At 35.3% G+C, this 11,761-nt stretch overlaps 1 protein-coding gene across 1 annotated transcript in view; it reads right to left on the bottom strand.

The window, feature by feature from the left end:
• Window positions 1–6,184: 6,184 nt before the first annotated feature.
• The window catches only part of NMBR (neuromedin B receptor), a 614,661-nt gene continuing 609,084 nt past the window's right edge, over window positions 6,185–11,761 (bottom strand). Inside the window, exon 3 of the mRNA XM_075338240.1 lies at window positions 6,185–9,566. Coding sequence (XP_075194355.1) covers window positions 9,168–9,566 — 399 coding nt within the window. The 3' untranslated portion in view covers window positions 6,185–9,167. The remainder of the gene's footprint in view (window positions 9,567–11,761) is intronic.

Below are 11,761 nucleotides of genomic sequence, written 5' to 3'. Positions count from 1 at the left end.
TATGTGTGATCCTCCAATTTGGTGTGTGTGTGTGTGTATATAGAGTTATATACTGTGTGTGTGTGTATATAGAGTTATATATACTGTGTGTGCGTGTGTGTGTGTGTATATAGAGTTATATATAGTGTGTGTGTGTGTGTGTGTATATAGAGTTATATACTGTGTGTGTGTATATAGAGTTATATATAGTGTGTGTGTATAAATATATATATATATGATCCAACCCCATCCAGGTGTACAGTAATGCCTTTATATACTAAATTATTTATTGCCTTACTTTTACAGATATGATGGTCACCATGCTTCAGTTTGGTCCTGGCACTAGAAACAAAGTTTCCCATATCTCAAGGACCTGCAGTGATGTAATGAAGAGGCTGGGCACTGTGCTGTTCTGAGCTGCTCTAGCCCACCCCTCTTCATTACATCACTGCAGGTCCTGCTGTTACGGGAGACTTTGTTTCTATTGCAGAGGCAGGATCAAAGTGAAAGTAATGTGAGCACTCAGCACAGAGACTGTGGGCTGTGCTGTGAAGGTATGCAGTGCTCTGTCCCGGACACTGCAGTGATCTGCACATCCTCCGGGCGAAACATGACTGCAGTGGCACCCTGCTCCTGCCCCCTAAACAGCGGACACACAGTCTCCCGAGCTGCTGCAGGAAGTCGGCGGCTGGAGCTCCCATGTGAGTCCGCTGTTTACATTAAACAAGTATTGATTTACTGCTCCTCATACCCGCTTCTAGTCAATGATTGCAGAGAGAGGTGGGCGGGGAGCAGCTAATGAATATTCGTTTACTTTAAGCAGCGGGCACACGTGGTTTCTCCAGCCGCCGGCTTCCTGCAGCAGCAACCCTCCCTGCCTCCTGTGATCCCACTGCATAGCGCTGACTCTCCACAACTCCCTACCCCGCAGGTACCTTGCTTTTACACTCGGACTATAAGACGCACCCCACACTTTCCTACCAAATTTGGACGAAAAAAAGTGCGTCTTATAGTCCGAAAAATACAGTAACCATTCCATAAGATGAAAATGCACCTTTATAATTAAACTCTAATTTGAACATTAGATTGTATGGGGTTCTGACAATAATCCACGTCTTCCTAATGTAAATATTATCTAATCGTACATTGGACAGCCATGTTATACTGGGTAGAGGTTGTCTATGTAGTTTATTCAATTTCATGATTGTTAATTATATTAGCAACTGCTTAAATAAATTACTCTTTGGACTTATTTTGGCTGTATGTATAACCCCTTAACGACCAGACAATGATTTATTTTTACATGTTAATTTTTTCTTCCCTTTCTTTCATGAACCATAACCTTTATTTTTCCATCAAAATACAGTGAAGTGGTGAAAAACCACAAACAATTCCATCATTGTTTTTTGGCCTTTGTTTTTATGAAATTCATTGTACTGTAAAAACGACCTGACTGTTTAGTGTGATGATTCTCATAAGTATGATTAAACTAATACCAAACTTCCAAAGTTTATTTTTACTGGTAAAAAAGGTCTGAAATTTATTATAATAAAATGTATTGTGTCACCATTGACACAATACATTTTATTATAATAAATTTGATTTTGATATTAATTGTGGTATTGATATTGTGTTTGATATTAATATTGATATTAATATTAGCAATTGATATTTATATTAATATTTGATATTAATATTGATACTCATAACATTTTTTATAATTTTGTTGATGGATCTGTTTTGCCTGACAACCTGTCATTTTTAGTGATACCATTGTGTACATATTTCAAATTAAAAAAATAAATAAATAATATAATAAATCAAATTAAACTTTTTCCATTGAAAATTAATGTAAACACAAACATATTTGCTATTTCTTTATCCTTAAATGTTAAATCTATCAAAATAAAAAGTTAATAATCCCATATATTAAACACTGTAAAAAGAAAAAATTGGAAACTCCACAGTTGAATTTTTTTTCTCTTCATCTCATTAAACGTCGTATGTACCCTAAATTAATATCAATCAAACATCTACTCAACCATCATAATAAAAGCTCTTATACAGCTCCATCAAAGAGTAACTAGAAATGTTAGAGGTTTTAGAAAATGGCAAGACAAAGAAAAAATACAGTTTTACAAAATACTGAATTCTTTTCATCATTTAAATAAAAAAATTAATGTGTGCATCACATTTGCCATGTTATTTATCTGTCTATTTGTCATAAGTCAATATATAAGTATCCTGTACACAAATGTGAAATAAGAGTATGCATACATTGTGTATTTGGCAGTGCACCGTACTGTAAAGAATTGGAATTAAATGGCTTTCCAATATTCACAAGTTCTAATCATGAATACTGCAAATGTAGCATGTTCTTGCATACCTTTGAAAAGTATTCATATTCCCAATTCCCATCATACTATTCATATTTGTATAGCTATTAAACTCCTTACATATGGAATATTTAACATTTTCCTCTGTGTATGCCATAGCACAAATTGTCAAATTATAATAATTGCCACCAAGCAAGAAATAAATTATATCGTTGTATCAGAGAACTAGGGAAACTATTTATTTTTATTGGAGTTACATCATATCATATGATGTTACCAATGTATCAAGCTCTCGGCCGTTCTGTATTATGATGAATCTACAGGCATTTCCTATTTCCTATGCCTCTAGGCAAAAACTTATCATCATACAAAAAAAATCTAATTGAATTTCAAGCCATATTGAGGTACACTTTGGGTCCGTAGATTTTTAAGAGTGCCATATTAAAGATCTTAACATCTGGGAGCTCAGTAGAATAAATAAGGTGGGTTGGATATTGAAGAAACATTAGTATATCTTGTTGAAGTATCGCAAATTTGCAGGACACAGTACAGCAGCCATGTCAGTAATCTGTGACCGCTGGATGTGAGCTCGACAAACAGCCTAATACCTGCCAGATGGTAGCTCAGTGGTTAGCACTGCAGTCTTGCAGTGCTTGAGTCTTGGGTTCAAATCCCACGAAGGACAACATCTGCAAGGAGTTTGTATGTTCTCCCTGTGTTTGCGTGGGTTTCCTCTGCTTTCCTTCCACACTCCAAAAACATACAGCTAGGGACTTTAGATTGTGAGCCCCAATGGGGACAGTGTTGCCAATGTATGTAAGCACTGTGGATTTAATTGCGCTGTATAAATTAATAAATATTATTATTATCCTCAGCTCTTCTTTTCACTAGCCGCCATGGTGCAACATCACAAGTGCATCACGCTTCAATGACAACCTTGCACCAAACTGACCAATCAAAAGAGGAGCTGTTGTGACCTTAGGTAAGAGGCGGTTCAGAAGGCTTCCATCCCATAAAAAACAGATTAATGATGTGTCTGCTCAACCAAGGCTTGGGAACTGTTGCGCACCATTTAGAATTTTGTAGCGATAAAGAGTACAATTACCATGGGCTTCCATACAGAATGCTGAGCCAAACAGGTTTTATTCATTAGTTAATCTAAAAATTTAAAGAAATACATTTATATTTAGCAAAATGTTGTGTTGACCAAAATAACTAGGCTTTAACATAAATTTGCAAGTTAATAATTAAATGGCTACTAAAAAAAGATGAATATTTTACTTTCAAATAATTTTCACAGATTACCACTTTGGGTTATGTATTTACAGCCTTTGCTTTCAGATTTGTTTAGGCACCGTTCTAAACAGTAATTACTGTATCACATAAAATTTTCAGAAAAAGCTGACTTAGCGCTGTTCAGTCAACCATTGAAACTGTTATTGATTCTTTCATGGGGAATTTTCAAAAGTATTACCTGTTTATTTTTCTGAATGTGTCACTGCTGTCAAGTGTTGATTTTTTTTTTCAAGTACTACTAATGTATATGGCTTCAAAATTTTGGATCAGACAAATCAACTGAACCGAGAGAAATAAACAAATGCTTGATAATAATCATACAGTCAATGCATTTTTACCTTTACCTGTCTGAAGGCTCAAGAAAACCTTGCATGTTATATTTTGTTATCACTATGTGCTAACATCCAGAATTAGATTTTTTTTATCTCCTATGATTTTCAATGCACTTAATAATTACCATTTCTAAGACAATGTTTTTTCTTTGGGTCATAACATAATTTCTTTTTAAGATTGCAATAATATTCAAACAAGTGTACTATCAAAATTTTGATAATCTACAGTTTATATGTACACTATGTAATAAAGACACTATGTCCATTGGTAAAAGGATGCATAATAAAACTAAATAAAGATTTAGGCATTTTATATATTTAAAAATGGTTTTAAATATTTCCTATTGGCAAAAGGATGCATTTTAATTATGTACCCATATTTTATGTTTACTTTCTTTCCATCAGTTAAAATTAAGCCCTGCAAAGATCCTTAAATACCATAATACAATTAGATTAATTCAGTGTCATATAATACAGCAATCCAAATTCCCAAAACCTGTAATGCTGTGTAAACTGTTAAGGAAAAAATAATGTAATAACTTAAATAACTTTATAGTCATATTTTATTCAGAACTGAGCAAACATCAGAGGATGAGTACCAATTTTTTTTTTTTTTTTTTTTAAAAAAACAACTTATTTAGAATTTATTGACAGCAACAGATCTCAAAACATGCGGGACATGTTGAACAAGAGGCTGTGTATAAAAAGAGCATGTTAGAGAGGCAAAGTCTCTCAGAACCAAAGAGGGTTAGAGGTTCAGCAATCTATGAACAACTTTATCTAAAAATGGTTGAACAATTTAAAAAAAATGTTCCTCAGTTTAAAATTGCAAAGACTTTTAATATTCCACCATCTATATCACCTATTATCAAAAGATTCATAGATTTAGGAGAAATCAATGTGTACTGTGTACAAGGGACAAGGCTATTTGTCAGCACTCCTAGAAATCAATGTCTGTGAACACAGTTTGCTATGCAATCCACAACTCAGAGTTAAAGCAGAGAAGAAGCCATATATCACAATAGTCCATCTTCTCTGGACCAAATCACATTTAACCCCTTCAGCCCCCGGGCACTTTCCGTTTTTGCGTTTTTGTTTTTTGCTCCCCTTCTTCTGAGAGGCGTAACATTTTTATTTTTCCATCAATCTTGCCATATGAGGGCTTGTTTTTTGCGGGACGAGTTGTACTTTTAAATGAAACCATAAGTTTTACCATATAGTGTACTGGAAAACGGCAAAAAAATTCCAAGTGCGGAAAAATTGCAAAAAAAGTGTGATCGTACAATAGTTTTTGGGATATTTTATTCACTGTGTTCACTATATGGTAAAACTGATGTGTCGCTGTGATGCCTCAGGTCGGTGCGAGTTTGTAGACACCAAACATGTATAGGTTTACTTGTATCTAAGGGGTTAAAAAAAATTCACAAGTTTGTCCAATAAAAGTGGCGCACGTTTTGCGCCATTTTCCGAAACACGTAGCGTTCTTATTTTTAAGGATCTATGCCTCAGTGATGGCTTATTTTTTGCGTCTCGAGCTGACGTTTATAATGGTAGCATTTTTGCGCAGATGCTACGTTTTGATCGCCTGCTATTGCATTTTGCGTAAAACTTGCGGCGACCAAAAAACGTAATTTTGGCGTTTGGAATTTTTTTGCGACTACGCCGTTTACCAATCAGATTAATTGATTTTATATTTTGATAGATCGGGCATTTCTGAACACGGCGATACCAAATATGTGTATATTTATTTCTTTTTTAACCCTTTAATTTTCAATGGGGGGAAAGGGGGGTGATTTGAACTTTTAGGTTTTTTGTTTTTTTTTTATTTTTTAAAACTTTTTTTTTTACTTTTTTTTTTTATTTTACTAGTCCCCCTAGGGGGCTATAGCGATCAGCAATCCGATTGCTGATCGCTATCTGCTGATCACAGCTATACCGCTGTAATCAGCAGATTCAGTCACTTTGGTTTTCCCTCTGCTCTCGGCCGAGGGAAAATGAAAGTGAAACATCGTAGCAGCAGGCGTCATCACATGACCCTGTGCTACGATGGCAACCACCGATAGTCACGTGATAACACACGTGACTTCCGGTGGGGGCGGCGGTGAGTAACAAACATGGCCGCGCGCATTTAAATCTTGCTGCCAGACTTTGGCAGCAAGATTTAAGGGGTTAATGGCCGCGGGTGGAAGCGATTCCACCCGCGGCTAGCAGGCACACATGTCAGCTGTTGAAAACAGCTGATATGTGTGCCGATCCACGCCGCCTGCCCGCGGCAGGGGGCGGGGCTTAACGGGACACGATCCTGGACGGATAGATCCGTCCAAGGTCTTGAAGGGGTTAAAATACAGTGAGGCAAAATGGTACACTTTATTATGATCAGATGAAGGAAAATTTAAGTTATTTGTGGAAATCATAGATGTTGTGTCCTGTGCACTTAATTGGAGGGGGACCATCCAGCTTGTTATCAGAGAACAGTTCAAGATATTTCAGCTCTGATGTTATGAGGTTGCATTTGTCCCCATTGCATGCACAGCTTACATCTTGAACATTTTAAAGAGAACTATCAATGTTGAGCATTTGATTCCATCCAGACAACATCAGTTACTGGGAAGGCCTTGCATATTTCTTCTAGACATGCTAAATCACATACTGCACCATCACAACATCATTGCTTTACAGAAGAAGTGTTTGGGTGATGAACTCTTCTGCCTGCAGTACAGACCTTTCACTAATAATAAATATCTGTCATATTATGCAACAAAAAGTCGGGTTAATTATTCACAAGGCTGTTATGCTGCTAGAAGCCTACATTAGACAATTATGGGACATCATTCCTCTCCCAATATTCCACCAATTGGTTTCCTCACTCCCCAGATGTTTATACATAATTATAAGAAAGAAAAGAGAGAATACTACACAATGGTAGGTATCGTTCCATGCCAACTTTTTTTATACACATTTTAATGTTATTGATTCATAATTATTTTTTTTCCAAATGAAATGAAAAAATCTCTAGCTTTCATCTGCTGATCTATGTTCTATCCTCTACTATTAAACAAATATGACTATAAGAGATTTACAAATCATTGCCTTCTTGTTTTCTTTGCATTTTACACATCATTCAAATTGTGTTAGAATCGGGGCTGTAAAAGGAAGTATTTAATAATATATTCTATGAAAAATTACTTTTGTTACTGAGAAAATTATTGGAACTGAATGTGCTAGTGATACTGGGTTAATTTAGTTATTTATAAACATTAATGATTGTAAATGTACTGTAAAATCATTTGGATAACCCAGATAATACAATAAAAAATAACACCTCCAGGGATCGAATTATAAAAAGGTCTTGAGGATTGCCTATCAGCTCGAAAATTCAAGTTTTTAAACTAGAATAAAATAGAAATCGTTGTGCTGCTTTTTGTTTGTTGACTACATTCATTACAATATAGAGCAGAAAATTCAGAAAACTAAATTACATCCAAGAAAGAATAAGAAATAAACAGAGATATTTCTAGCTCTGCATAGGACTAGATAGATGAATGGTAGACGTGAAGATTGAGTTGCCATGTCCAGGTCAGCTCCAGCGCATCACACGACGATCACGTACTGGTGAATTAGGAATGAAAGCTCAATTTAATTGTTCTAATTAGAAACCCTATTAGATTCGATGGCATTGTGCATGCATAAAATTTTTTTTTTTCTATGATATAATAAATAATTTGAAAACTTATGAATGTGTAACTTCTTAACTTTAAACAGTAATATGTGATCCACTCTCAATTCATGTATACAATCAGTACTCAGTGAAGACAGATCTTCACATTACTGAGGCATGCTGCTGCTCATAAAAATCAAAGCAGAGGACAGGCGTAGGAAGATGGAGGGGCAGCATATTAAAAATTAACTTGACAAATTGTTAAGGTACATTCCCATGATGAGAATTTAGTGAGTTTTTGATGTTGCAGATTTTCTGTACCAAATAGCTTTGTTAGGTAATCTGTAATGTTTCATTGCGCTTTGAGTGTTTTTTCTACATGTTCTTTTATTGCACTTTTTAAACTGCATTTTTTGTCTTTTTTCTGGTATATCATGTCTTAAATAAAGATTCTTTTGCTTTGATTTTCCCTGGTATTTGGTTTTGATAAAACTTTGATATAGTCATGTATGGATTGCATGTGCTTTTAGTGCATTTCCTCTGCAGAAATGCACTAAGAATGCATGTGCGTTTTTTACTTGTGGATTTTCTGTATACAATGCAATTCTATGATGAAATCCACACATAAAACTAAGTGTATCCACAAGATAAGTTGGCATGTGGTAGATTTACAAAAACATAGCCCAGGTCAGTTTACGGACAAGTTCACGAGATTTAAAAAAAAACAAAAGAAAAACAAACAAAAAAAATTTCAGTTTGCTACAAAGAGCTCGTTTTTTGTGCATTAAAAATAAGCCATGTCAAAATATCACCAAAAATGAATTGGGAGATCTTAACTCACACATCGAAAATTGTGATCCCTAAATGATTTTTCCTAGGACTAAAGCTAAAAGTCGGCCTTGTTTTGTTTTGTTTGTGATTTATTGGCCATGTTTACTTAATATAACTAAATTCAAAGAGCAAGATGCTAATTTTTTAACTTATACATGATTTATGCAAAAAAAGAAGACATGGAAATTTGACTACTTAGTAAATGCATGTACATAAGGTGTTCACTTACATTTTCCCAGTTCAGTAGTTTCCAAAAGCAATATTAAACATGAATTCCAAAAACAGTATATTGGTACTGGCCTTTATTTTATACCTGCTCAGCACTTCTATCTGTATTTATTAGTGATGAATGAGCACTACCATGCTCGGGTGCTCGGTATTTGTAACGAGCAGTTGGATGCTCAAGTGGGAATGACTCGAGCACCCAAATATAATGGAAGCCAATGGGGGACTCGAGCATTTTTCTGGAAGATTGTTGGAAAGATGCTAGAGATTTCTATTGACTTCATTTATACTCAAGCATGGTAGTATTTTCTCATCTCTAGTATTTATGTAATCCCACTGAACCATAAAAGAAACAAATAAATCCTAACATTTTTGCCATTTCAACCAAATTAATATAGTCTACTAGTTAAAAAAAAATATGAACCATTTTCAACATTAACTAAATACCATCACAAAACATACTACAATCAAGTTTATCTAAAATAGATAGGTTTGTTATTTATAGAATAATTACAATGATGCTTCTTGCCGACTTTGACCATTAAGCAGTGAGGTGCTGGTCACTGTATTCTTAATATTACTCTTCAGAGAAGTCATTCGGACATTAGAGGAATTAAGCAAATAGCTGGTAGACCGTTGGTGACGCTTCTTTCTACGACAGCACAGTTGGCTGTTAAAGTGTCTTCTAAAACTTTCGCTTAGTAGGTAGAGTGCAAAAGGATTTACACAGGAGTTAGAAAAGCTTAAGACACGAGCCACTAATGTGATAATCATATGGCCCAAAGAAGGATCAATTTCATTGTAGTTGAAAGATCGGTACATATATAAAACGTGGTTTGGAAACCAGCAGAGTGCAAAGCAGCCAACAAACACCAGAACGATTTTTGCCAGACGTTTTCGAGTTTCCATCTGTAAAAAGAACAATATTAAAGTCAGTATTTGCATTTTCATTTACAATAGTTAATAAAATGACTATAGAATAAGCATTTAATTACTTTTTGAAAAAATTATTATGTGTCACCCTTCCCTGAAATTTTTCATTGTGTTTTTGAGTCTGTTTTCTTCTGGACTTGTATTGCGCTTTTGACTCTGTGTTTTTTGTATTTTTTTGGTATGTCATGTTTTACGTAAAGCTACTTTTGTTTTTAAATTATGACTATTAATTTAAACCAAATGTTCCTGGGTAAAAAGCATATGTTACAGCAATATATATATATATATATACATTTTCAAAAAAGTACACTATGAAATTATGTATCCTGATTGTTGCTAAACAGTAATGAATACAGTAACTAGGTAACTAGTACCAACACAGGGGCTGCATGTCACCTCTATCATCACTGAGAAAAGCAAGTTGAAGAGAAACAATCACAGTGGTATGGGGAGTGGATGGAGTTAGCAGAATAAATGTAGCATCAGAGTGGTGAAAGAGTGACTTTTAAACAACCATGATTTTAAACTATATCTATTTTAAGTAGTATGACAGCATGACGTTGTGTTATTGGACAGTTTGAAAGTACATAAAAGTAAAGGTTATTGCAACTATATACACTGAAGATCAAAATAAAAAAACAATGTATGATCACTTTCTTTTCTCACGAAATAATGTAATTTCATTGACAACATTTGAAGTTTTTTTTGTAAGGGGTACACCATGCCATTAGAGCAGTGTTTTACAAAAGATCCAAAGTTTATCAACATAAAACCTTTATTTTGCCCAAAGCATGATGATCATAATTAGAGAACAGCAATGACTGTAACATAGAGAAAGATTATAACTAAATTTTCTAAAGGTAATAACAGTCTCCAATCAGTAGAAAATGTACAGGCCTTTGTTTTGAATGACTTCAGCACATCTGCGGCCACAGGACATCACTAGTCTCTCACACTGCTCTGCTGTAATTTTGGCCCACTCTTCTAGTCTATTCCATAGTTCTTTGACTGTTGTGGGTTTCTTGGCCATAACTTTGTCACCAAGGATTTTCCAGAGGTTTTCTATTGGGTTTACATAAAGACTTTCTGCTGGCCATTTTTTATTGTTTCAATGTTTTCTGTTTTAAGGAACTGCTTTACCCATTTTTCTGTATGACAGGGGGCATTGTCCTGCATGAAAATTGCTGGCTGATTGAGTGATGAACGCAAGTAAGGTACCACATGTTGTTGAAGAAGGTTTTGACACACACTTGCATTCGCTCTGCCATGTAGCTGTATGAGAGGTCCAACTCCTGCTGCGAAAGTATTCCCCAAACCATGACACTTCCTCCACCACCTTTCACTGATTTCTTAACACACTTTGGGTTCAGTCTTTTCCCAGTTTGTCAATAAACATGTTTCCCATCAGACTCAAAAAAATTAAACTTGCTTTCATCACTAAATTGAACTGTGGACCACTTCTTCTCTGTCCACACAACATGCTCTTCACCAAAGGTGAGTATAGCCTTTAAATTCTTTCTGCTAAGGAGAAATTTGCTCACTGCAGAGTGGGCTTTGAGTCCAAATGCTCTTAAACATCCTGACACTGTATGAAGAGACAAATCCTTACCCTGTTTAGTGCTGAACTGCCGAGCAATTCCAGTTGCAGTGTTGAAACAATTACCCATGGAGATTCTTTGGATTATATATATACAGTACAGACCAAAAGTTTGGACACACCTTCTAATTCAAAGAGTTTTCTTTATTTTCAGGACTCTGAAATTTATAGATTCACATTGAAGGCATCAAAACTATGAATTAAAACATGTTGAATTAAATGCTTAAAAAAGTGTAAAACAACTGAAAATATGTCTTATATTCTAGGGTCTTCAAAGTAGCCAGTTTTTGCTTTCATTACTGCTTTGCACACTCTTGGCATTCTCTTGATGACCTTCAAGAGGTAGTCACCGGAAATGGTTTTCCAACAGTCTTAAAGGAGTTCCCAGAGATGCTTAGCACTTGTTGTCCCTTTTGCCTTCACTCTGAGGTCCAGCTCACCCCCAAACCATCTTGATTGGGTTCAGGTCTGGTGACTGTGGAGACCACGTCATCTGGCGTAGCACCCCATCACTCTCCTTCTTAGTCAAATAGCCCTTACACAGCCTGGAGGTGTGTTTGGGGTCATTGTCCTG

The sequence above is a fragment of the Anomaloglossus baeobatrachus genome, chromosome 3 (assembly GCF_048569485.1).
Source record: "Anomaloglossus baeobatrachus isolate aAnoBae1 chromosome 3, aAnoBae1.hap1, whole genome shotgun sequence".
Lineage (NCBI taxonomy): Eukaryota > Metazoa > Chordata > Amphibia > Anura > Aromobatidae > Anomaloglossus > Anomaloglossus baeobatrachus.
The sequence above is the reverse complement of the archived record's forward strand: the minus strand, read 5'-3'. Positions and strand labels throughout refer to the sequence as shown.